The 27,345-nt window shown below is 45.8% G+C and overlaps 1 protein-coding gene and 1 long non-coding RNA gene across 8 annotated transcripts in view; one reads left to right on the top strand and one right to left on the bottom strand.

Moving 5' to 3' along the window:
* The first annotated feature begins 9,308 nt into the window (after positions 1–9,308).
* Positions 9,309–20,091, top strand: LOC146340234 (uncharacterized). Of its 3 annotated transcripts, XR_014784496.1 has the most exons (6): positions 11,001–11,046; positions 13,881–13,965; positions 16,892–16,983; positions 19,065–19,358; positions 19,519–19,623; positions 19,776–20,084. It is a non-coding gene; the product is annotated as an uncharacterized LOC146340234 (long non-coding RNA). The 3 variants fall into 3 exon arrangements; XR_014784495.1 differs by lacking the exons at positions 11,001–11,046; positions 13,881–13,965; positions 16,892–16,983 and adding exons at positions 9,309–9,379; positions 9,668–9,807; XR_014784494.1 differs by lacking the exons at positions 11,001–11,046; positions 13,881–13,965; positions 16,892–16,983 and adding an exon at positions 18,053–18,196 and having other exon boundaries at positions 19,776–20,091.
* A 3,517-nt stretch (positions 20,092–23,608) lies between these two features.
* A4GALT (alpha 1,4-galactosyltransferase (P1PK blood group)) overlaps positions 23,609–27,345 on the bottom strand; it is a 90,955-nt gene continuing 87,218 nt past the window's right edge. For 4 of the 5 annotated variants that reach the window (XM_084811204.1, XM_084811200.1, XM_084811202.1 and 1 more), the window contains one exon: positions 23,615–26,577. In XM_084811204.1, the coding sequence (XP_084667330.1) occupies positions 25,451–26,533 (1,083 nt within the window). In that variant the 5' untranslated portion in view covers positions 26,534–26,577 and the 3' untranslated portion in view covers positions 23,615–25,450. Of the gene's footprint in view, positions 26,578–27,345 lie in introns of all 5 variants that reach the window. The other variant, XM_084811203.1, reaches the window with a different exon arrangement.

The raw sequence follows: 27,345 nt of genomic DNA on the forward strand, positions 1-27,345 counted from the left end.
CCCTGGTTAGTACTTGGATGGGAGACCACCTGGGAATCAGGTTTCCTGCACTGAGTGGGGGGTCGGACTCTATGGTCTTGTAGGCTCCTTCCAACCCTATGATTCAATGACGTCGAGCAAAGAGCTGGACATGCCTGATCTCGGCTGCTAAGCAGGGTCAGCCCTGGTTAGTACTTGGATGGGAATCAGGCTTCCTGCATGGAGCAGGGGGTTGGACTCGATGGTCTTGTAGGCCCCTTCCAACCCTATGAGTCTATGATACCCCTCCAGTAATGCTACTTGCCTGATCTCGTCTGATCTTGGAAGCTAAGCAGGGTCAGCCCCAGTTAGTACTTGGATGGGAGACCACCTGGGAATCAGGCTTCCTGCATGGAGCAGGGGGTTGGACTAAGATGGTCTTGTAGGCCCCTTCCAATCCTATGGGGACGGCATTTCACAATCTAGGGGCCACCATCAAGAAGACTCTTTCCCTTGTTACCATCCTCCAAGGCACCTATGCCTAATTCTCCATTGACTACTTTGTCAGAATCGAAGAAGGTAGGAAAATTGCTTGATTGATGATGGCCTCTAGACAGAGTCTGGGGGGCCATAGGATATTTCGGATTCCTGGATCCAACCTCGGAGCCAGGAATCCGAGCTCCCCACCCCCTCCCCCTTGCAGCTGGCATGGAGAGAACTGCGCCAGCCGCCTCTCCGAGCTCGCGAAGGTGTTTCTGGTCAGAATTCAAGGTGCTTGAATTTAAATCCCTGAGCGGCTTGGGACCTCAATATCTGAGGAAGTGCCTCCCCCTATATATGCCTGCCTGAGGACTGAGATCTGTTGGAGGAGCCCTCCTCTGTGCCCCACCAGTGCGAGACATACACTCTGGTGGGGCGTGGATAGGGCCTTCTCTGCTGTGGCACCCCAGTTGTGGAATGCCCTCCCCTTGGATGCCCGACTGGCACAGACACTGTTAAAACATGGCTTTTTACCGAAGACTTTGAGGGCTAATTGGATTCCCTGAGTTTGCACACTGCTGTAACTGTTGTATCATTTTATATTTTAAATTGGTCTTAGCTAGCTTAAAGATTTAATATGTTTTTAGCTATTTAAATCATTTATTGTTTTACACTGTTTAAATTGATTTTATCTGTACGCTGCCCTGAGATCCGAATGATATAGGGCATAATACAAATGTTTTAAATAAACAAACAAACAAATAAAGGCAAGCTTGGAGAGGAGGAAGAGGGGGTGTGCTGGTGGGAGGCAACTGGGGGCTTACACGTATCCCCAGGCCTCCCCAGCCTCCTTTCCTCCTGTTCTGCAGAGCCCCAGCTGGAGGGGCGAAAAGCCCATGTAGCCAACTTGCAAACTGCTTCTCCTGCTCTGCTTTGGATGACCATAAGCCAGCCACACATCTCATTTTCGAGAAAGCATTGTTGGCTTTACCCAGCAAAGGTAAAATTCTGGATGTCCCTCTGCTTTCTTCCAGGGTGGCATAAATCCATTAACAGAGCAAGGCTGTAGATGTCTACTCAAACATAAGACCCATTGAGTTTGATGGACTTACTCCCAGGTAAGTGTGCATAAGATTGCCACCTTAAAAAGAGAAAGATAATACAAGGCAAGCCATTTTAAGACAACTTTTAATGTGTTGATTGCATCTATTAACTCACTAAGGGCGCAATCCTATGCACGTTTAGACAGAAAAAAGTCCTACAACTCCCAGCTATACTGGCTGGAGAATGCTGGGAGTTGTAGGACTCTTTTCTGTCTAAACATGCACATAATTGCGCCCTAAATGTATTTTTGGATAACTCCCCTCAAAATAGTATTACAGTAGTATTTATTATATTATTAAAAACAACGTGCTGGACAATACACACACACACACACACACACACACACACTGGATTTGTAAAAACAACAACCCAAAACCCTGCCTATAGGTTTATATTTTAACTAAACAGAGACATGAACGAAAATACTTCAGTTCATTGCAAAAGCGACGTGAAGACAGGTACGTCTTGAGGCACGTCTTCAAGAGTGGGAGGGACTGGATCACATGACTACCTGAGGGCAATGAGTTCCAGAGACACAGTGCTGCAAAAGTGAAAAGGATGGAGGTGTGTGAGGCACTAGATGCAGTCTTTGGTCTAACTAAATAGTCAGTGCCAGAGTCAGGCTGGCGTCAACGGTAGGCAGGGTTGGGCAGCTGTTGAGGGCCGACTGACAAAAGCTCCCTGGAGTTGCGCCTCCTCTTCACCATTGCAACCAGTTTGTTCACCTGCCTCTCGCTCTGGCACAGATGGTGGTGGTGGTGGGCAGGAGATGCCACGGCCTCCTTGCTCCTTGGCTCTCTGCCTGGCAAGCAAGCCAGCGGTAGCAATTATGAGAAAGAGGATGAGGAGTAAGCACAGCTGGTGACAATGGCAGCAAGAAGGTAGACCCATTGAGGTGGTCTTGCCCAGGGCCCTCAAAAACCTGGCACTCGCACTGATCAGAGTAATACAGGTGGATGCACCTCATCTCATCTGATCTCGGAAGCTAAGCAGGGTCAGACCCGGTTAGGACTTGGATGGAAGACTGCCTGGGAATCAGGCTTCCTGCATGGAGCAGGGGGTTGGACTTGATGGTCTTGTAGGTCCCTTCCAACCCTATGATTCTATGACATCGAGCAAAGGGCTGGATGTGCCCAATCTCGTCTGATCTCAGAAGCTAAGCAGGGTCAGCCCTGATTAGGACTTGGATGGGAGACCGCCTGGGAATCAGGCTTCCTGCATGGAGCAGGGGGTTGGACTCGATGGTCTTGTAGTCCCCTTCCAACCCTATGAATCTATGATTCTATATGGAGGTTCTAAAAGAAGCATAAAGAGCAAATAAAGAGAGCCAGTGTAGTGGTGAGAGTGACAGACTGGGAGCCGGGAGATCTGGGTTCTAATCCCCACTTGGCCATGGCAGCTCATTGGGTGACTTTGGGCCAGTCACAGACTCTCTCAGCCCAACCTACCTCATAGGGTTGTTGTTGCGAGGATAAAACAGAGAGGAGGAAGATAATGTAAGCTGCCTGGGGTTCCTTGCAAAAGGTAAAAAGGCGGGATATAAGTGCAATAAATAAATAAATCATAAAGAGAAAAGATAAGCAAGAGCAAGAGAATGCAAGTACTTAAAAGTAACAGAAGCCGTGGGATTTCATGACTTACTTGTCCCATTGATTTCAATGGGTTTACTCTACGTGTGACTAAATCTGGATCCAACTTGAGATGAGCTGGAGCAGCCTTCCCCAACCTGTCCTGCAGATATTTTGGACTGCAACTCCCATCAGCCCTACTTAGCATGGCCAGTCATCAGGAATACTGAGAGTTGTAACCCAAAACATCTGGAGGGCACCAGGTTGGGGAAGGCTAAACTACAGATACAGTTTGTAACAGATGCTGGCAATTTTAAATGGTATTAAGCAAAATAACAAAAGGGGCATTGCAGCAATAAAATAAGAAAATGAACAAGGGTTTCAGTGATTTCTCCAGCGAGAAAACAGTGTCTTTTAGAAACGTTAATAAGTTGATAATGACACATTTTTGAAAGACCTGCATCTGCAATTGAAAGACAAGTCAAAGGAGCGGCTAAAAACAACACATCTGGATTTCTGGCTTGTGAAATAGGGATAATAGGGCCAGCTTCTGGCCTTTTCTCAGTTCCCATAAATATCGCTTGAGGGCACCAGGCCACCACTCTTAATTTGTGGGACGGACTGACGATCTGAAGGAAGTTAACACAGCTTAGGCATGTAATTCTAGGCCTCTCTGTCACTCAACAAAATCAGTATTCACACCATCTTCTACAAAACAGGAGGCGTGTGGGCTGACATTTGTCTTTTCCCCCGCTCTTTTCACAAGTTTTCTTGCTATTGTGGTGGATGATCGATTGAATTTGCATACATAGAGTCATCCAAACTTTGTTCCCCTTTTACCACAGAGCAGTAATTTTCAGCCTTCTCAGACCTGGAGACCACCTTTAGCCCAAACATGTGTTTGGAGATCCACTTCATTTTTTAGCAAGCCTTTACAATACATGGTGGGGATGCTGATGTTGTGACCTCCTTTAGGGCAGGGTACAACCCAATACTGGGCCCCAAGCCACTGGTTGTAGGCCAATGCCATAGAGGAAATTGGGCTTGGATGACTTGACTAAAGAGAAGCGGACAGAAAATGGTGCAGTCACAATTGAAGGCTAGATATTAGCCTCATTAATGTTAACTGTGGAGTAATTTTGACTCCGCCCCATTGAGCCAGTGCTCAGTAGTTAATGCTTCTTCATATCACAGAATTGTAGGGTTGGAAGGGGCCTACAAGACCATTGAGTCCAACCCCCTGCTCAGTGCAGGAATCCAAGTCAGAGCATCCCTGACAGATCACCATCCAGCCTCATAGAATCACAGAATAGCAGGGTTGGAAGGGGCCTACAAGACTATTGAGTCCAACCCCCTGCTCAGTGCAGAAAGCCTGATTCCCAGGCAGTCTCCTATCCAAGTACTAACCAGGGCTGACCCTGCTTAGCTTCTGAGATCAGACGAGATGAGGCACATCCAGCCCTTTATGACTTTTAGTAGTGCCTGAGGTCCAATTCCCACATTTCTCACCAGGTGATTGCTCTACCCTTGATGACTGGCAGCCATATCCATCGACTCCACCGATAGCCTAGGGCAGGATCCATAGTGCTACAGGCAGCATTCCATACATTCATGGGGGCTTCTCAGTTCCATTCCGGTGGCAGCCCCTGTGCTTTCCCCAAGGCCCACGTCCTAAGAGGCAACAGGTGGGCCTGGCCTCAGCATGTGGCTCATCATGACCATCCCCATAGCCACCCACCCAAGGAGTGTCCAAAAGGGCAGGCAGCTGTGTTGCTCTCTATCCACAAACAAGTTCTAGCAGATGTCAGCTCCACCTGGAGCAGACCCTTTGTAAAACGACTGGGCCTTCATTGCCCACCCAAGATCAAGCCATCCCCAAAGTACTTTGCGTTACAATATATTGATGCTGAGGAAATCCATTTCTCCTCCTCTGTTACTATGAGGATTGCAACAAAGCCCAAGGGAAGAAGGGAGCCTTAGAGGGGTGACAGACGACATCATTGTCCCTGCTAATCAAAACCATGCACCAAGCAATTGCAAATTATACAGCAACTCGAAAGCTCACAGAAACAGTCAGGCTGCAATGAAAGAGAAAGTGCAGAAAGAGAAAGTGCAGGCATTACAATCAAATAATCAGGAGCACAAATTGGATGCTGTGCACTGAGCAAATTGGCAAAACAAAGTTCCAGAGACCTACAATTAGAAATCAGATAAAGCAAGGTGCATGAGAAAAAGGCTACCAGCTTGAATTGTCAATTGGCTATTTGTACAGTTCAAATGGCCAGTCTTACAGTAAACAGAGAATTGTCGTCCTCTCCTGGAAGAGAGAGGAAAATTTGAAAGGAAAAAAAAATGGGGAAAAGGTACAATGATTCTGAATTTAGCACGTTAAGTCACTAGTGAGATTCTGCTGGGCCCCGTAGAATATCATCTCATTGACTTGCGGGCTTGATCCATTTAAGCAGCCCCTTGGCTGATCCCCTTCTAAAAGAAAATTTGAGACAGCTTTGCTGAAATAACGCATCAGAAACAGTCAAAGCAAAGAAGTGTGCTAGATATGCTGGGATAGAGAGTCCAAAGCAAAATTCCAGAATGTGTGAAAGAGAGTGCTGAGTGAGTGACGGAATGAATTTAAGAAAGGAATGGGGAGAGGAGAGCCTCAAGCCAGCCACACTGTGAATGCGTGTAACAAAATGTTGACGAACGTGTGAAAATCAAAGCAGCACTGCAGTGTGTGAATGATTAAGAGTTTGGAAAGAATGAATGCTCAATCCCTAGGTGTGTGTCTTAAAACAAGGGGGGATGCAGGTTAAGCATCTAGAAGCAGGGATGCCTGCCAAACTAGCTGTTAGAAAGCAGCTTAAGGGATGGCAAAGTGCAAGCAATATTATAGACATCTGAAACTGAGAGGCCAGTTAAAGAGCTCCTTAAGGTGGGAGGATGGGACTCAAAGGCCAAAGAGAGCCTATCCCAAATGTGCAATCAATTGCCCAAGAAATTGTGTCATATCTCAGAATCAGGACAAGGAAGCTGGTCCCAGTGGGGTATGAATCAAGGGCTTTACAGCAGCCTGAGAGGAAATACAGCCCTTGCGAAAAGGAATGGCTGGCAGCAGTATGGGCAGTTCAAGCTTTTCAAGCATACACAGAGAGTGCCCCAATAATTTTGCAGACCACACATACACCTCTCAAATACATACTCACTGGATACAAAATGAACACAGTCTCCAATACCAGGCTTGCCCCATGGACGTTGTTTCTCACTCAAAGGGGTGTCACAACTGAGCTATTACAAACCCCAGATCTCCTCAGTGAAGCTTTAATGGGGGGGGGGGCACATTCTTGTGAGGTGGAGGGAAATAATGGAATTGTACAGAGGAAGAAAAGGGAAAGTACTTGTTACTTGGGTTAAAGCACAGGTGCACAAAAATTGTACAGAATTGCAAGAGTGGAATGCTAGGGTGGATGTTTTAACCAGAGAAAGAGAAGGGGCTATGTCGATTTTTGTCTCAGAGCTTACCCAGGCAGATAGAGAAGACTTAGTGCAGCAAATTCGTGAATGGGCTCATGAAGGGGGGAGGGAACCCTATTCAAAGTTCGCCAAGTGGGAGCATGGCCCGAACAGAGGGAAATGGTTCAGCGTATTGTAAATGGATGCCTTAAATGCACACAGGTTAATAGGAGCACTTCCTGTCACATAATATGAGGACAACATACAGTGGGACCATGGCATCATCTACAAATTTTATTTCACCGATCTATTGCCCACCACAAAAGAGAGATACAGATATCTGCTAGTAATAATAGATGTCTTTTCTGCCTGGACAGAAACTTTTCTGATTAAAGTCAATACAGCTGCAATAATGGCTAAGAAACTCTATGAAGAGGTGTTTTGCAGATATGGGGCACCCCATATCTTGAGATTCGATAGAGGGGGAGCTTTTGTGGGAGAAGTTGTGATGTTACAGGCGTTCGGAGTAAAACACCAGCTCCATATCAGCTATGGACCTCAAAGTAGTGGAGCTGTAGAAAGTTTGAAGCAGGATCTGCAAAATAGGCAGGTCAGAAAGAGAGAGAGAGAGAGAGATTTCTCTTCCCAAAGAGAGGGAAGATGGTAATAGCCCACCTCTGGGCTGTTACATATCAAGTTTACTGTATTCCTGAATGTGTTACTAGCATTGCTTTGTAGAAGGGGTGAGGAATTTCAGACTCCCAAGAGTTAATTTGCAATTGAAACTCAAGCCACAAGGCAATGGTCATCTTGGTGCCTGCTCTTCTATCAGACTTTAGACACGAAAAGGCACACGGGGGTGGGTGAAACGCTTTTGTTGTTGTTTTTATATACTGAATGGAGACTTGGGCGAAATAGAGAAAGAAAGAAAAAAGTTCATAGAGCACTTGTTAACAATGAATTGATGTTTTCTCTGTACAGATAAAAGCACCCCAGTAGTACTCCAGCTCATGGAATACTGGAAGTATGTGCCTTTTGGGGGCACATGCCTAGGGGTGCACATGCTAGTCATTGAAATCACATTCTCCTTCCCAGACAGAGTATTAGGAATATCTCTGCCTTCCTGGGGAAATCATCGTAGGGGATCAGAAAGGGAAGTGGTAGGAGAATAATCAAACTGGGACGGCCCGCATGGAGACACTCGCCATGTATTGGTGCAGGAGATATGGTTTTTCACAATGTCAGGGGAGACTAGTATCACTGCCTGGAGAAGAGAAGGAAGCAGCAAATGTGATGAGTGGCCCTTTTGTGTTGTCCGCATAGAAAAGGGGAAACAAAATAACTTGCTGGAAAGCTCCTGACTTGCCCTGGGTAGAAGATTGACTTCATAATACTATGCTTATGTGGGGCCCAGGATTTAATTGGAAAAGAAAGTAGAATCCTTTAGATACCATCATCCCACTCCCACTCAAAACTGAACTCCGATGTGCCCTCATAAGAGAGGCTAATGGGAGGGGTGAGCAAAAGGAAGAGGAGAAGGGGTTAGGTGAAAATGCCTGAAGATGTTTCCTCACCTCTCTGTCTCATTTTTCTTGGAAATAAGCAGTAACAGCAGAAACGCCAAGGTGACTGTTCTTGTTGCTTCAAACCAAAGATTTCATATGGCTTTTAGAGAAAATGTGCCGGTGGATTATGTTTTATGCTTTGCTGTAAGTATGCTTGAATACACATGCCCAAGACAAGGTAAATTCTAATATAGTCAAGAATTGGCTCTGGTAGAAGAGGGGGAGGGTTGTAGAGAGTGTTCAAAATGTTGTGATAGGATAGGTCTTAAGGTTTATTCTTACTGCAAGAAAATGCTGGAGCCACAGGTTTCATAGTAATGCAAATATCTGCCAGAGCAGGTCCCTGATGATCATATCAATCTGATTCTCTCCACCCCCACATCTACAAAACTAACTCTCTACCAAGTTTATCAAGTTTTGCAGAAATTCCACCCACAGACCACTTTGCCATTCAAGATCTGTGGCCACTGTCTCGTATTGAACATGACCTCCACCCTTATTATCTAGAGGTGAGAAAATCCTAGATTAAGCAACAATGAAGAATTGTAAAGATTACATGGAAAGGTATGAACTGAATTATATAACGTTACAGAAAGACAGAGGCGTGTTCTGATCCGGACTTTTATGGGACAGAGCAAACTTGGCTGCAAATGTATGAAATCTCCAGCAGGGGCCTGTACGAGACTCCAAGCTGGGACAGTTAGAAAAAGCAGTGGTCACCAGCTGATTTGGCAACTATCCAGCTTGTTTCACAGGTGGTGAAGCATACAGTGGCCCTGGCGTTCTACATCCAAGAGATTTCGGAGAACTTAATGGATGAGATCATCAAGCCTGGAGAAGAAAAAGCCTGGAATATCAGGTGTGACCAGTTGCAGTGATTCCTGAACCAGAAATTCCAGATGATCAAAGCTGATGTGAGACAAAGAGGTTTGGCCAAGAGAGAGATCCAGAAAAATCATGGTGTCCCATAGATTTTTTACAATATTGACATGTTTGGAAATTTTTCAGTTGGACTTGAAACAAAGTCAGTTGTCCCTTTTTCAGCAGTGGGCTAGCCCAGTGGATAAGAAATGGGCACCAGCAATCGAAATGCAGCCAGGATGGTGACAAAGCTGCATATGAGACTGAGTCATGCACAAGAATGTTTGAGAGATTGAAGTCCTCAGTAATCCAGTGAAAAAGTATATTTCAGATACAACAAATGCAAAGGAGAGGAACTCGTGAGTGTTATGAACAACAGGACCATTTCAAATGGTATGTATTAATCAGGTTACCCCTGGCCTTTTCTATGCAGTAAGATATCAGGTTTATTGGGAAAAGGAAGCAATTCAGTTAAATAATCTTGGGTCTGTTGTATTGTCTAATACTTCTGCATGCATTTTTTTTTTTGAGAGTTTGAACTGGAGCAGAGAGCCTGATACTGAAATCAAAGGTCCAAAACTTTGCCATTAATTAGCCCTCAGTGTCTTTTGTTATTATTATGCTGTCTTTGATTTTTCTGGGATCAATTCTAATATGTGTCTACCTGTTGAATATTTAAAGGAACATCTACAGGCTTTCCAAGAAGAGGCGCAAAAGTCTAATCATACAAGAACATTGATTTGATGATGGGAAAAGAGCTTTTGCTACAGCAATAAGACAAGGAGAAATCTACCAAAATGGAGATCTAATATGTTAAAGAGGTTCGAGCCTATTATTGGATGGCTTTTGCCATGTTTGGGCTATCAGTGATTATGGTGATTTTTTGTTGTTGTTGTTGCCAAGCAAAGAAAGGATCTGTTCAAATTGAAAATGTCTGGAAACAAGCAGTTCCAAGGAAAGAAAAGCCAAGTGAATGGCCTTCAAGAGTTCTTTGAGAAGAACTATTTAAAGGCCAAGAGGGGAACTGACACAGTTATTTTTCCTATTTTTCTTCAAGTTGTCATTCTAATGTCTCCTCATATCCACTTATATTTCCCTTACTTCTAGTAATTTCTCTCATTTCTTAAATCTACCCTTACTTGATTTTTGTCAATGAAGATTGCACCCTTCTATAACTCCCCCCGCCCCTTTGCCCATAGTGGATAATCTTGTAGACTCCGAGAGCCTGATGTACGCTTATTTTCTTCTGCAGCGTAACAGAGGTGCTGTGAAAAAAAACAGAATGCAGAGTTTGACCCTGAATACAAGCCTGAATTGTAAACATCCTGAGATGTAATCTGTGATCTGAGTGTGAATTAGAACGCTATGAAATGTGAAACGGTCAACGTTCTAAACCAGGCCATGTCATGTGAATGGCCCAGACCAGGAAGGGGAGGTGTGAATGGAGAGTGAATGGTTTTATTATAGGAGGGCCAGATGAGGGTGTCCTGGTATGTGCTGAAGAAAGAGCGATTTAAGGTGCTTCCGCATCAGCAATCTATTCACCGCCCATCTTTTTCTAGCTTTTTTTGTCCATGAATAAGATTTCACGGGCAGTTATTGCTCCTGCCATCCATTAGAGGGTGCTCCTTTGTTGTTTTTCATGATCTTGTGCTCAGAAAAGCAACAGCCTGCTCCTTTTGCATGCTGGGATAAGCCGCTAGTTGATGCCAAACCATCCAATCCGTGTCTCCTGAGGAATTACTCACGTCCATGAGGTGAAACTCCCCCCTCCCCAAAAAAAAGCTGTCTTGGAAGTTCCTGGAGCCAAACGCATCTTCCTGTCGCAGGCTGTAAGGAACAGTTTGTGGAGATGTCTGTTTGGACAGAGGAGTAGGAAGCACCTTGAATTTGGGAGTTGGGCTGAGAAAAACTGCTACGACATTTCTTTCTGGCTCTTTATGGTTTTGAGGTGCTGTGGGTCCCGGCTAATGCAGAGACGCAAATGGTGGCCACAGACTGGGGCAGCCATTCGGGGCCGCAGGCCAGGGGCAGCGGACGGACCAGACGGCCGACACCAGGTAGGGTCCGTCCCAGGACAATTTTGCGTGGTGGCGGGGGGGATTGCTCCGTTCCGCCATGGAGCCCGGGGGGCCGGAGTCTAAAGAATCTGGCCTCACTGGAATCCATGGCGGAATTCTCTAACATCCCTAGCACTGACTATAAAGGCTTCCTGGTCAGCTTGGGGCTTTGTTAGGTCTGCCTTATCCTGGGCTGTTGAACCATCAGTACCAGCTCAAGACAGTTTTCTGCTTGGAGCAGAGCCCGATGGGCATACACACCCTCCCCTGGTTCCGGAGTTGAACACGCTTTCCAAGGTACTGGTGAGCCATTCACCAGATCCTGCCATCATCTGTTCCATGCCCAGGTGCTTCTTCACCCTGCTGTATGGCAGAACCAGGCCTTGCGAACTCCAGTTGCCAGGTTCAGTTGGGTGGCACTGCTTTCCGCTTGCATGCTAGTGATATTTCAAAGGCTCCACAAGTCTCTGATTGTCTCCCCAAAGGCACAAATCCTGTAAGGCTGCCCTAGAACTTCACTGTTGTCAGGGCAGTGGGGAAGGTGAGGCTTAGTAACTAGGGGTGTGCACTGCTTTGGCTCCAGAGCTGAATTCCAAGCCAAAGCGGGGTGCTTCGAGTCGCTTTGGGCCACACCCAAACTGGGTCAGGATCAGCCTGAAGCAACCCAACATGGGTCAGATCGTTTGGAAGCCCTGCTGCCCCTCCTCGCACCCTCCCCCGCCACCCAGCTGTGTGAGCCCTCTGCTCCATATCTGGAGCCTCGGGACGTGTAGGGATGTCGGAGAATTTCTCCACAAATCTCCGGGAGGCCGAATGCCGACGCATTCGGCCCCTCGAAATTGGTGGGGAAATTCTCCGACACCCCCCCGCACCCCCCCCCAGGATGGGACTTACCTCGCACAAATGTACCTCGCGGCGGCGGGTCCCGGCTGCGTTTCGGCGGCGATTCGGCGGCGTTTCGGCAGCGTGGCGGCGGCCACTCTTCCGGCCAGCTGCCACCACCGCCATTTCCAAGTAAAGTAAAAAAAAAACAAAAAACACGTGATAGGCTACTTTAAGATTTACGTAGCCTATCACAGCTTGATTTTCAAAGTCAGCCGAGACAGGCTACGTAAATCTTTACGTAGCCTATCACGGCTGACTTTGGGGGGGAAAAAGTGCGTACGCAGATGGCGGCGCCCATGGGCACCGCCATTTGTGTTCCTTATTTGGGCATGGGTAGTCTACGTAAAGATTTACGTAGACTACGGAGAAAATAAGGGCAACGCAAATAGCTATTTGCGTTGCCCTTATTTTTGCCATAGTCTATGTAAATCTTTACGTAGACTATCCGTGCCCAAATAAGGAACGCAAATGGCGGCGCCCATGGGCGCTGCCATTTGCGTACGCGCTTTTTTTTTTTCAAAGTCAGCCGTGATAGGCTACGTAAAGATTTACGTAGCCTATTACGTGTTTGTTTGTTTGTTTTACTTTACTTTTTTCTTTCGCGGCCAGGGAGATGGGGCGCTCCCCCCCGGCCAGAATTTCGGCAGGGAGGGATGGGGCGCCTCCCCCCCGGCCTGAATTTCGGTGGGGAGGGGCGGGGCGCCTTCCCACCCGCCAAGAATTTCGGGGGGAGAAGCGGAGCGCCGCCCCCCACCCCTGAAAAAAGCTGCAGGACCAGGTAAGGGACTTTCGTCCATCCTTAGGGACGTGCGCTGGCAGCCTTCAGCCTCTTTGAGGGAGTCGCCATTACAACTTCCTCTATTTCCAGAAATTGAATCCTACATAAATGGCAGCTGTAAAGCCACCATGTACGCAACATTACAGGCATAAATGCCTGTAATGTTGCGTGCCTTATCGCCACCATTGCACAGGATTTCTGGAAATAGAGGAGTCACCAAAATGGTGACTCCCTTGAAAAGGCTGACGGCAAGCATCCTGAGGGTCCAGGTAAGGTGCAGAGGGCTCACGTGGTGAATCGGGGGGGGGGGAGCCATTTCGGCCATCTGAATCCTGCTTTGGCCCCAGAGTGCGCAAAGCAGGTCACGTTGGACCCAAAGCAGCCCGACATAGGTTGGCCCACCTTGGAAGCCCCGAAGTGGACGAGGTGGGTCAGGGGGTCCCTCCCTGTCAGGGTGGACACTGAGCCCATAGAATCTCAGAGTAGTTCTGATTCTGAGGAGGAGGAGTCGCTCCTGGGAGAGGAGCGCGCTCCTCTTTCCCAGGGCCAACAGCTGACGGAGATTCCTCCCACCCGCATTCCTAACTTAGATAGCAGTCCTGGGAGTGACAGAGCGCAGGAAGCAGACTTGATGGACGCGTGACGCTGACGCAGAGAGTGGCACCAAATGGAGGGCGCAGAAAGGAGGCGTAGTGCCCGGTTGGCACGCAAACAACAGCTGCGCCCAGAGGATCCAAGGGAAAAGGGGAGGGACTCTCCCTTGTCCTTAAGTTCAGGGGTCTGCCAGTAATTCCCTTTCAAACAGGGACCAACTGTTCCAACATAGGGCATAGGTACTCTGCTGCTCATATCTAGTTGCTAACAGTAGAGTTGTTAAGTTGTAAAAGAGGAATAAAGCTTTGAAAAGAATCCATTTGTCTGTGTCTGGACTTGGCTACTGGATTAGACTGAGAGAGGCCACCAAGGAGCCCTTGACACTCCCCAGCCCTACTAGTAATGTAATAGTAATAAACAGGGCCAGCCCTACCACTAGGCAAACTGAGGCAGCCACCTCGAGCAGCTGCTTTGGGGTGTCCTGAAAGGCAAGCAAGTGGTTATTTATTGTTTGTTTGTTTGCATTTTTCCTGCCAGAGAGAAGGAGAGGCACTTGTGGGTTTTTGTTTTTCCTCAGGTGCCAAAATAACTTGGCTGGCCCTGAGTACCATGCACCATGGTTTGCTGTTCTACCTCAGCAAAATGTCTTGGGCTGCAATAAAGTAAGTGTAGCTTTTCCCATCACAGCATCTGTCTGCCTGGAAAATAGTTACAAAGTATTACAGTAAAGCCTACCAAAAGAAATGTCAATCAACGAGGTTATTGCTCAAAACATAAACCACACATCAAACAATTCCTTAAGCAGAAATTTCAGGAACAATAACTAGACAGGAAAGGTGGTTGGCTCAAAGGAGACCATAGAGTTTGCGAAAGAGTTTCATGAATTTGTTGCATCAGTCTTCACTTCGGAAAAAGTTAGACAGATATTCATGCCTGAATCCTTTTCAAGGACAGTGCCTGAAGAACTACAGATAGGTGTGGCAAGAAATGAAGCTCTAGGGCTAGTCAACAAATGAAAGTTAACATGTCACCAGGTCCAGGTGGCATATGCCCGAGATTTCTTAAAGAACTCATGTGAAATTTTTCTTCTCACAAAAATATACAGTGTCATCAGAACTGATGCTTTCCTTACTGCAGGATTGGAAAGGCAGCCAACATAGGCCCAGTTTGCACGTAAAGACTACCCATGGGTTGTTTGTTGGGACCATGTGGGAGTGAGCAAGCATTCTGTCTCCCAACTGCTCGCTGCTTCCGCTTCATTAAAGATTTGGCAAACAACTCGAGTTCCCGGGTTGTTCTCTGTGATGTCTGACCCTGGCACTCTGGGTTGTTGAAGGAGAAACAACCCAGAGTTGGAACCAGTAGTGTGGAGGCAAATCCAGAAGTGCAGGATCCCTTCATGACAGTCACAGCCAGGCCCCCTCACAGCCACGCCCCTTCTAAGATTATACAACCTCGTAAGATATGCAGCCTTCACCTGGGATCCAAAAACAGTGCAGCCAAGAGGAAGGCAGGCTGTTTCCATTGGACGTCTGAGAAAAAATGCAGGGGTGTTAAAATCTTTTTCACCACTCACTCACTCACTCAGACACAAACATTTTGGGTTTCCAAAATATGATACTCTACGGAAGCTTCACCCTCTCAGCTCAGCCCTCCTGGACAGATCCCTTCTCATTGAAACAGTCCCCTTGCACACTCTCTTAGCGCCCCAACATTACCCATTAGCCTTCCCTAAGCTCCTTCATTATGTCTCTCCCATCCTGCAACAGAAACGTCCATGCACCCAGCTAGATTGAACCACACACACACACACACACACACACACACACACACACTTCTTTCTCCTCTCCCCTCAACTGATTTTCTTCTGTTTCCCTCCCCTCCACCAGGGTTTGTTTGCCCAGGGACACGCCAACATTGTGCCAAAAAGTGTAGCTGACAGAGCAGGCTGCATTTGGCAGTTCTGCTTACTGTAGAAATTAACGTTCAAGAATTAACAGCGCAATCCGATGGGTCTTTATTTCGAATTCAATTTCCAGAGATCTTTGGAAGGCCGCTAAGGCTGCAGTCCTACGCACACTTACCTGGGAGAACGCCCAGTTGGCAACTGAACCTAGTGGGACTGACTTCTGAGTAAACATGCCTAGGATTGTGTGATAAATCCTAAAAACTGGCACAAACTAGCCACCTGCCTGCCCCATAAGTAAATAATGGTCGCAGGGCGCCCCCACCCCACTCTCTTGCTGCCGCCATGGCCAGCAGCAGCAGTCCTGAGTGGGTGGCCGGTTGCAGGAGACGAGGGCAGCGCTGGGCACACAGGCACGGAGCAGGGACAGGCGGAGAAGCGAAGAGCTGGGCGGGGGGGCTAGAGGAGGCTGCAGAGCTCCCTCAGGCTCCCTCTCTCGCTCACTTGCTTGTCTGGCCAGCAGCCAAGAGGCAGCCGCCCACACTCCCTCTGCCTTCCCTAGCAGACTGCGACCCAGCTGGGGGCTGGCTTCAAAAAAAGTGCCGGAGCAAAGCCCTGGCGTGACCCGCCACCACTACACCGCTGGTTGGAACCCATGGTTCGTTGTTGAGTTAAAACTCTGGGTTGTTTCTCCCGCAACAACCCAGAGTGCCAGGTTTGGATGTCGCTGAGCAGAATCGGGGAACACTTACTCTCCAACAACTTGTGGAGGGCTACAAGCATAGTGATGCTGGGGCGGAGCTAGCACACTCCATCGCACAATTCTAATTGTGGGGAGATTAGGATGTCCAAATAGGGCAGTAGAAGAATGAGGAAGAACCAGCATCACTTCTGCAAAAGGAAGTTCTGCCTCCACAGCCTTTTAGACATCTTTAAGAGTGCTACCAACAAATGGGCAAATGCAGGAAATCCTGTAGACTTTATATGCTTCCCCCCCCCACGCCCCACCCAGCATCTGCCAGACAAAGTGTTTCACCAGAGGCTGCTGAGTAAACTTCACAATTGAGGAACGTAGCCCCAGTTGCTACCGCGACCCTGTTGTGTTGCAGTAATGTGGCAGATCTGAAAACACACACAGTAATGAGCAAAATGCAATTTGCAATCCATTTTCTTCTACTTTTCTTCCCATAAAATGTTGGCATGAAACAAGGATCAACAAATGGAGGGCCTGAGCTGTATTAAGTATTTAGCTCACCGCAGAATATGTTTGCCAGGTCCTTGTCTGTTGTTCTTGTTCAGTCGTGTCCAACTCTTCGTGACCCCATGGACCACAGCACGCCGGGCCTTACCCATGTCTTATAACTGAAACAGTCAGTTCTAATCAGAAAATGAAAACACTCTGTTCTCAGCAACTAAATTATGGAGACTCCCCCGCTTTCCGCATTTGGTCAATAGCTAATGAAATCCTGTGCTTGGGCCAGCCTATACACACTAACCTCAGAATAAGCCCCATTGATCCTAATAAAGGTCTTGCCCGTATATGCATTTTGGATTTATTCTTATGAACCAGCTATCTGGTTAACTATTAACTATCTTCGTTTATGTATGTAAGTTTAGTTTATGTATGTGTGTTTGCAGAAGGCCTATTGGTTCATCCTTTATTTTTATTCTCTGCCTTACAGGGAAACGATGTATTCTGACCTGTGTTAGAGACAGAAGTACTAACAGTGGTGGTGTTTTGAAGGAGAACTCTCCATTGCTTCCTTGTCCCAAGGTTGATCTTTGCACCATGAGATCTTTGCTCAAGGCACAGGGCTAATCCAATCAAGCCTTCGAAGTTTTCCTCCACTATTACCATCTTAATTTACTGGGGAGGGTTTCGCACATGTCCTCATTCAGCAATATATTTTTTCTCACTTATACATATTTGAAACATCCAGCCTGAAGAAAGCTTGCCTGCAATTAGCAAACATTGAAAGTCTGTAATCTTCCAAGGTTAGCCATGAAAGCTGGCCTGTACAACATGTGACTGTCCAAGCCAAACACAACCCGCCAGCCACATCGTGACCTGCCAGGAGCCAAAACAGATTTATTGAGCCCCTGCTGGACTTTCTTTGACATGGGAGGTCACACGTTGTGCAAGCCGGCATCAGTTGCTTCCAGTTTTCAGTTCCTCCTGGTTCCCCCACACCCACACCCAGCAGAAAAGACACTTTTGAATGCAAATAGAAATTAACAGGTACAAACAATATTTATTTTCCTCCTCATAAATGTTTGAAAGTAGAAAATAGCCAGACTTTTCATTGGCTCTGTGCGCTATTTGTCAAACACATTTTATTTGGGAAAGGCAATAGTGTTAATTTAGAAATCAATAATTTTAAGACATGCCTTAAAAAATACTACATTTGGGTTTTTAAAAAATATTCTTTTCACATAAACATGTCTTTGTGAGATGATGTGCCCCATCCTTCAATCACAGTTCTGTTGCCTTTCTCGGAAGCTGGAATCCTGTGTTTGGATTGAGGCACTATTTAGGAATGGCAGGAACAATAATTCCCTGGGTTTCAGGTCCCATCTGGTTATTCAGCTGAAGCATCTATAGCTGTGACTGGCACCCTACGACTACACAATAAGTGACTATTACCATAAAACATGAAATGGCATTAAGTACAAGATGTACATGCCAAAGAAACTAAAAGTTTTGCTGCCGGGGGGAGTGTTTGAGGCAGGACTGTCTTGGGGATGTTTTTGCTGTATTTGTGAAGTATAAAAGTAACCACAACACACCATCAGATAGAAACATGCTGTTCTTTTGCAATGGTTGCTTCCTGTTAGCAAATATTCTAAACAGCTTGGAGAGAAGCATGCAGGCAACCCGATGGTCATTTTCAAACACTGATAAGGGGAAAATGTTTGCAATCATTGGTGATTAGCAAATAAAGCTGGACTTGACTTCTTTGCCTGTTTCAGTTTGAGGACCAAACATAGTGAGTGTGTGGGTGTGAATCCCCTTAATGTTCATCTTTTTATTAATTTTCTTGCTGCTGTTTGTTCTCTTTGCTTCCCATCTTTGCTGCTGCTTTAGTACAGTACCATTTTTCCTTCCTTGTTTAATCATCTGGGTGATCCCAAACAATCGGGGTTCACATCATGAACAGAATTATGTCACAGGGCTGCATAACTGATCTTGCCAGTTAAGAACGAGGGCAAAGCTGTCGACATCACTGATTTGGGAGAGCCCAGCCAGTCTCTAATATCTGTCTCTGCAAATCCTCTTGACCCCTTTCAAAGCACAGCCTGAAAAACCGTGCGGGTGGGGGGGGGTTCTGATCCTGTTGAAAATATTGGTGAAACAAGCTCCCTTTTCACCTGCAGCCCTATTAATTTGTAATCTCGTTCATACATGCAAATTATCACTTGATCTTACAAGCAGTGAGTGATGGACATCAGTGTGTGAGCCAGCCCTATGTTTGTTCATTTTTTAAAGTTTCCCAGGCTATAAGGCTGCACAACAGCCAGAATCATACCAATCTTTAACATGCACAGACTCCTCATCTTAATTCTTTCCTACATATTTAATAGCTCAGACTGCAATGCTGTTCACACTGACTTGTGAGGAAGCCCCACTAAACTCAAAGGGGATTACATCTGAGTAAACAAGAATAAGATTGGAATGTAAATCAAACCACTTCCTTTCCTTACTTCAGCTTACACCAACCATGCAACAGCGATACTAGTCCGCACCATAGATTAAGATGTCCTTAATATCTAGCATATTGATATAGCTGTGGGTGGCATGGCTGTCTTAATTGTTGCTGTTTTGTTTGCTTGTTTTCTTTTGTTTTACAAAAACAGATAGTTTCCTCCCACATTAACAACCAAGTGCTATTTATCAATGGCTTGGATCCTACCTGATGGAGTGCCTCTTCTGGCTCAAACATACCTGTATGCTACCCTCAACATCAAAGGTCCCCGTCCGGGTGCCTACTCCAAGGGAGGCTCAGAAGGTGGCAACAAGGGAGAGGGTCTTCTTGGTGGTGGCCCCCCAATTTTGGAATGATTTCCCCGATGAGGCCTGCCTGGGTCATTGTTATTTTTTCAGCGACAGGTCAAGACTTCTCTCTTTTCCCAGGCATTTGGCAGCATGTGGTGAGTTTTAATTAATCCTGGATTTGTTTTATAGTTTGGCTGATTGCTCAGAGTTGTTTTTAGATATATGCTGTGTTTGTGTATATTGTCTGTGTGGGTTTTATACTTTAAAATTTTGCATATTGTATTTTTAATGTTTTAACCTTTGTAAAACTTCCAGAGAGCTTCAGTAATGGTATAGAGATGATGATGATATATGATATGCTCTTCCATGAATAGAAATGCTCTTGATCCAGCAAAGGATCTCATTGGTGGAATGAGGGTGGTAAGTTTTGCTCATTCCCCCTGCCCCTTAAGTCCCCACACCTGCACTGTTTCACAAGGGACCATCAACCTTTCAGAGCTAATTTTCAGGGGTTGCAATGGGTTCTAAGGGGAAGGAGGAAACAACAAAATTCACCTCTCCCCTTCTGCCAGCAGGTACATCCCACGATCGGATTCCCATTCCTTCTGGTGGAAAACAACTCAAGATCCAAACCAATATAACAGAGATACCTGCAAAAGCTTTTAATAAAGAAAGGCTTCCAAGTGAGAAAAATTGTAATTCGATCAAAAGGCACCTTTCCACAATTACTGTTTTATGCACAAATCCTGCAGAGCTTGTTCATAGATGAAGCACATCTTTTATACCTCAGTGTGATTAAAGAGAACTTCAGCTATTGGGCAGTATAGAAATGAAATGAAAAAATAAATAAAATAAAGTAACTGATCATTAGCAATGTTGCCAAAATTCACAATTCTCTGGTTCTGTATGTGAATCCATAATGGTGACTTCATAACATTTGGCTGTTTTATGTTCCCCAGAAGCATCATTTTCCCTAGAAATTATTCTCCAGTGCAGAATGTTAAACTAAATTTTGTGCCATAGTCAGTGTTCAGCACACCAGACCTGGGGCCCATCTACATGGGAGGTTTTCTTAAATTCGTTAGGGACACATGACATCGTGGCCAATCCACAGCCAACCGGCTGCATCCCTCTTGAAAAGCTGCATTTTCTGAAAGTCCTTTTACTCCTTATTTTTTACTTAAAGTGGCTCCCAGGCGGTTCCCTTGCAGTATGCCCAGTCCCTCCGCATTAAATCCTAGGTGTGCCTCTGTGATGTGGCTGTGACCTGGCAGTGAGATGGTCAAGGGGTGGAGCCGCCTCCTCTGCCCCATTCCTTCTTTTCCCCCTTTTGCAGTAGGGCTGCTTTCACAATATGTTGCCTCATTTTTCCATTCATAATATCAATACCCCTGTTCCATTCACAATAGCGGAGTAGCCAGTTTATATGCAGTGCACAATAAAGAATACACAGAACAGAAGGAGAAAGGGGGGCCAGCCGCCATTTCGTAGTGGTGATAGACCTGCAACTTCGCGGTTGCGCGATACACCTGCAACTAAGGAATTCACAGAAGAGGGAGGAGAAAGGGGGGGCCAGCCACTATTTCACAGTGGCGATACTGCTGCAGCTTCACATTTGCGCAATACACCTACAACTAAGGAATACACAGCCAGGAAGGAGAAAGGGCGGCCAGTACAGCAAAGGAGCGTGAACAGGGCTGGGAACAACCTTCCCCAGTCATGGAATCACACTAGGTTGCCCCTTCAGAGTAATGCAGCAGTTTGTTGCAAATAGCAGCGGATTGTTCATTCATGTCTCCCCTTCAGAATAGACCCCCATGTGTGATTTTTCTGTGTGTTTGTGGGAAGGAGGAGGACGTTTAGTTCCGGATGGGGAAGTGGAGGTAGCAGCAGCCCCAGCTGACTCCAGGGAACTAGCAAAGGCAGGCAATTCCAGCCCTTTCGCTCTGTGCAGGGACCTAAGTGCCTCCTGTCTGCCTGCCTGTCAGTCTGTCCCTGGGCTTCAGTATTGCTGGTTGACAGTTGGTGGATGCGATGGGGGGAGAGGTGTAGGACAAACTATCCAACATTCATCAGCTCTTCCATTAAACTTTCCTGAGCAGTGGAGAGGGGCGGGAGCAGGCCTCTCTTGCTGGCTGAGCAGCATCTATGGGTGGATGGCTGGACTCTGCCCAGCCAGCCGCAAAGTAAGGCAGATTAAAGTGCAGTTTGACCTGTGAAAAGTGGGGATTATGGCTGTGTTTACTCCACATTTTTTGCTTCATGTGCTCCTGAAAGTGCTTCATGTCCATTGCCATGTGGATCTGGCCCTGGCATCCAAAACTAGGTTATCCTCAATAACGGCAAAGAGCAGCACAAAGAGTAGCATCTTGAGAAAGAAAAAAAGGCCTACACCTCCTAGAATCCCTCCAGCCAGCCATACTGGCTGGGGCATGCAACGAATTGTAAGACTTTTTTCTGCCTAAACATGCATAACATTTCGCATGTTTTTGCTGCCCCCGATGAACACTGCTGTCCCTCTGGAAGTTCTTATCCTCAGTAAAACGCTTGATAGTTGTGAAATGTTGTGTACTACAATGCCAACCATTTAAGGGGTCCTTAAATGTTAACCCCTTACTCTTGATAAAACTCTCATTGATGATTGTGAACCGCATTATCAGACCACCCAACCAAACGGCCCTTTTGTTCAGTGAGTTTCTTTTCTGTTTGGGCCAATTTTCTTGACCATATCTTAGACTCATTTTATAGGGTTGTTACTCCCATCTAGCTTTGGAACCCTCTCTGGGTCTTAGGTTCTTTGTTTGCTGAGCAGGCAACCAAATTTCCAAGCAGCTCTCTACCATGGCAATTTCAGTGGGACAATGGGGGTGAAAGTCAGGGGATGAAATGAAAGGCAACGAACAATCCACAGTATGCAGGGAGCAATGTGATAATGTACGTGCCTTCCTGCACCAATAGTAGAAGCCAGGAGAGAACTCTGAGAAAACCAATGCGCTGTTCCTATACTAATGCTATTCCTAATCAAGCTTGGGGGAATTTTCCCATAACTACTGATCATCGTTAGGGATTCCTTGAACCTGGCTACTGATCAATATTTAAGCTCTAAGCCACCAAAGCTGTATACAGATGGTGATTTCTCCAAAGCAAGTTTGCCCTTACCACTGTTGTGGTTCTAGTTCTGATCCCAAGTAAGTGCCAAGGTTACTATGATGGCTAGGTGAGGACTGCAGGGGAAACCCTTGCTATTGGAAGGCGGGGTGGGGCTGCTGACCCTTTCCCCCCTAATCGCAGTGGCTTCATCTAGTCCTGTACAATTCAAGTGAGTGGTGACATTGACTAGAATACATCCCAAGCAGCCTCTGCTTTAGAAATTTTCTGTCTCTCTGTTTTCTCACTTGAAAATAAGCCACCATGCTTTCCCCAAATTCCTCCTCCTCTCAGCTTCATTCACAAGGTGGTTCCAGATGAGGCTTTTATTGTGCAATTGCCCTGCTTCATTCAGTGGGGGCGAGGGTAGGTTCCAGACCGTGTCATCTTCCATTTGCAAACCTCCCATGTTTTCCCACAGCTTCATCCACCGTTTTTCTTCCCACAGAAAGTCAATTAAAAAGATGGAATAGCTACAAAAACACCCTTCAACTGGTAGCACCAGAAGCCATCTGTCTGGAAGCAACCTTAGAGTTTCTGCTCCTCCAGAAAAGGAAAAAGGAAAAATGCCAGCTTTATTTGCATATGTTGACTCATTTAAAATTGTCCGTTGATTAGGATTGGGATTACGCTTTAAAAGGGAAGGGGGTGTGTGGCAGTGCCTCTGGCCAAGTGGCGAAAAAGAAGTGAAGTGGTAAGTTTAAAACCAGCCAACTGACAATCTTAAACCTTGTTATCTTTTCTTCATTGCTGGGCATCACGTTACTTCTTAAAAACATTTTATAATAGTCAAGAGTCAAATAACGATAGTTAGAGCAGATTCTAAGGCCATGTAGATGTTCTGAGACAAAAACTTTAGAAGCTTCTGTTAACATTTTTCAGTGTCAAACTGCCAAATCAGACACTGAAAACCACCTACTAGGAAACCCTTTACTTCTCTGACTGCCCTATTGAGTTGACGCCAGCTCACGTGGATTTTCTCTGAGTAATACATGCCCAGGAGGGCTACCAGGTGACCCTGATTTCAAAGGCATCAAAGTGCTTGATCTGCTGCAGTTGGCATGCCTGAATGAGAGATTTGCATATGCTTCGACCCAGCTTTTCAGTTCCATTTACAATTGCATTTCAGTCTTCCTCCATATATGTCACCTGTAAACAGCTGTAAATTCTATGTGAAATGCCTTTCATCACTCACTTTTGGTGTGTGTGAGGTCTCTACACATTTGAGAATGGCCTCTTGTTCTTTTTTTTACATTTTATCTTCTCCCTCTATGGAGGTGTCTCTTCAATCATTATTAACAGGCATGGATCCCTTACCCAATTCTCCATCTGTCTCCATGACCTTGAGCCATGGAGCAGCATGGCATCCATTTCCTTCACCACTCTCCCCCTCCCCTCTACTCCAGTGAAACTGACATTCTTTGGGGGAAATCTTGTCAATTTCACAGATAGTAATTTCCTTTGCCTTCACCCCCTCCCCATCTTTGGTGAAACTAACAAGCTTGAGAAAATCCTTGTTCATTTTTATTCACCTGTTTCTTTTGTTCTTTCTTTTCCTAAAATGGCATATTGTGTGCAGTGTATAATACCCGCCCCCACCCCAAAAGAAGGCAGCATTGGTGAAACTGAGAAGGCTTCCGCCTGACTCTGTCAATTTCACCAGGGAGGGGATGATGAAGGAAATGGTTGCACAGGTAATGCAACCTGTGGTTAAGTGGTTGCACAGGTAATGCAGAAAGGAGGATTACATCCACAGTCAACCAAAAATGCTTACTTGTATCAGATGGTCCTGGCCATGTCATCAGGAAAAACCTCCTGTAAGAGCAATACGACAATGGAACCAATTCCCTAGGGAGGCAGTGGGCTCTCCCACACTGGAGTCATTCAAGACGAGGCTGGGCAGCCATCTATGAGGGATGCTCTGATTTAGATTCCTGCATTGAGCAGGGGGTTGGACTCGATGGTCTTGTAGGCCCCTTCCAACCCTACTATTCTGTGATTCTATGATTCTGGGATTGCAGCTGAGCCTAGTCACAGGGAAGTATGGTCCACATCTGGGTAGCTTGGAGGAAGTGTCATCTCCTGGACTAACTGGTGGGAATGTGGTGACAGTTGAAGCAGGAAAGGAGTACCTTATGAACTGTGGTAAGCAGTGATGGGTAAACTTCTCTTGTGAGATTCAGATCTGGGCTCTGCAAAACAAACTGTTCACTAAAGCCTCAAAAAATAGCTTGGTGTTTTCAAAGGTCTATCTCAAAATTTGGACACTGTCACACTCCCTGCCCCACTGTACCCTTTCCTGGGGATGTCTTACCCTCTGAGATGCCTCTACTCCTCTCTCCCTCCCAGACATCTTGAACATTGTAATGGCAGAACCTCAGTCCTAGAGATCCTGAAAATGGAGATTTCAAGGGCACCTGAGTGCTTAGTATGAACATCAGACACATTGGAAATTACATGTTCCAGGGCACCACATCTGCTGAGAATGCTCAAGGTCCCAGGGAGGGAAAGAGTTCCCAGGGTGGGGGCACTCAGGTTACATTCCGAGCTTGAGAAGAACTTTTGAGGAAACATTCACTAAGTTCATAACGTAGCAGAGCATTATGAGTTAGATGAGTTCCTCTAAGAACCCAAATAAATTTCAAACTTCAGTGACATCACTAGTAGTAAGGCACCTTAACAGAAGCAGGAGACGATTCTGATGTGATCATTAAAATATTTGTAAAGCACATGTGATTTCAACCGAAGACTCCATTACCATTTTAAGACTCGGGGGGGAAATGGCAACCATTGTTCTGCAACATCATGCCCTCCAGATACCCCTTTCTCCCCTTTAAAAGTGACTCGTTTGTTTTAGATCCAGGCTGAGGATGTTTGTGCAACACATTGCAGATGTTGACTGTCCCTCATAAAATATTCTCATGTTAAAATGGTGGACCTTAGCACCATTCAACTGCTCTTTGAAGCATTGAGGTGGCAACCCATCTGTTCAGCAGCAGGTGCTGACGCTTCTAGGCAAGAATACTGTCAAATGGACCTCGAAACTGCCACAGCTGAACACTTTGGTTGACTTTTGTTTGTACCCATAAGCAGGAAGCAGCTAGGCCTTGTCCCTTTGCTGATAGGTCTTCATTAGGCTATAGGTAGAAGGGCAGTAGTGGGAATGCAGTTGAGCTAATAAGGCTTTAGAGGTGATCTCAAGTTGAGTGCCCTGACTTTTCTTATTCCAGACATGCACTGCATAGGTGTTTTTAAAAAGTTTAGGAAGCTCTGAAGTGCTCACCACTTCAAAATACTTCTTCCAATCCTGCCAGCAGATGGGATAAAAGGCTTCTTGTGAGAGGGCTGTGACACCCCTACAGCTTTTGCTGCTCTGGAGGCTATGGATGGAACACCACCTCTTAAACATCCGGGTGAAGAGCTGCGGGCCCTGGTGGCCCCAAATCCAGCGGTTGTAATTAGCCACAAAATCCTGCATGCAAAGCTTTATAAAGATGTGTTTGGGCTCAAATGAGAGGAAGGCCCCATTCAGTATATACTTGGACTGCATACCGAGTACATTTGTGAGGTTATTTAAGTTCTTGAGGATGATGAAGTCTGTGTCTAAGTAGATGCCACCATATTTCCACATGATGGCAATTCGGGAGGCATCCGAAAGGATGGGCAAGAAATACGGTTCCCATCTCTGCTGAGCCTGGGAATACCAATCAGCCAGGGGAGTGTCCAAGAAAAGGTCATTCAGATCCAGTCGTTTGACCTCAAGGTTATGGAAGCAGCTAAGCAAGGAGATGCCCAAATGGTTGGGCAAAGTATTATTGTGCTTTGCCAAGCCTTTCATAAGGACAAGAATTCTGGATTCCGGGTGAACCCTAGCTGCTGATTCAACAGAACACATAAACAGGAAGCTGGGGTTGGTTCGTTCGGATGTTTCCAGGAAATATATGTCCTTGGGTGATTGAGAAGACCATCTGGAAATCAGCATGGGAGGAGAAGGAGGACACTTAACCTCTGTAGGCAGACTGTAGCGCCATCTCTTGTCATTGCCATTCTGGGTGATTCTCCAGTAGAACATGATGGATATAAAGGACATGAATTTAAAGACGATGATAAATACAGTCCAGAGTTTGTGGTTTGAAGTCACCCTGATTAATGCCATCATACAGACAGGCACCTTGCACATCATCTATGTGCTGCAGAATGATGAATTCTCAGGAAAACCAGGATGAGCTGTAAAAATAAAATAAAATAAAAATAATAATAGCATGATTCATCAGGATGAATAAGGAAGTGGCAACAATGGAAATGAATTTTCTCCCCCAAATAATCCACAATTCTCTGTGAATTTTTAAGCTGAATATTATCAGACATTCTTTGAGTGATGGAATACATGCAAAATATTTGATATGTGAGAATCACTCGGGCACAGTGATTAAAATGTTGGGCTGGGGCTAGGGAGACCCAAGTTCAAATCCTTAGTCAACCATGAAGCTCACTGGGTGACCTTGGCCCATTCAATATTCACAGCCCAATCTAACTTTCAGGACTGTTGTGAGAATAAAGAGGGGAGAGAACCATATATGCCAGCTTGAGCTCCTTGGGGGAAACACGGAATATAAAAGTAATAAATGAAATCTTTGCTAGCTGATATGCATCTGACAGTTGACATGCTATTATATTAGTAGTGACGTGCTATAGTATTAGTTTGCCAAAACAGAAATCAACAGATGCCAACATATCTAAACCATTTAGATTTACTTAACATTTACCTGACATTTTAGGTGCATGTTTCAATATAAACACAAATACAAAACCTGAATGTTTGCATTCAAAATGTGAAATTTTGGGCAAATTTACACTATTTGCAAATATTCTTTCTGCTCTGGCCATGGTATGGAAAGCGTATTGACATCCCTCCATTTACCTAGTTTGATTATTGTGGGGAGACACAACTGTGATTGGCTCAAAACGTAGAACATGACCTAACGTCTGTTGCAC

The sequence above is a fragment of the Heloderma suspectum genome, chromosome 7 (assembly GCF_057233095.1).
Source record: "Heloderma suspectum isolate Gila_16-S chromosome 7, 16-S_ref, whole genome shotgun sequence".
In the NCBI taxonomy this organism is placed as follows: domain Eukaryota; kingdom Metazoa; phylum Chordata; class Lepidosauria; order Squamata; family Helodermatidae; genus Heloderma; species Heloderma suspectum.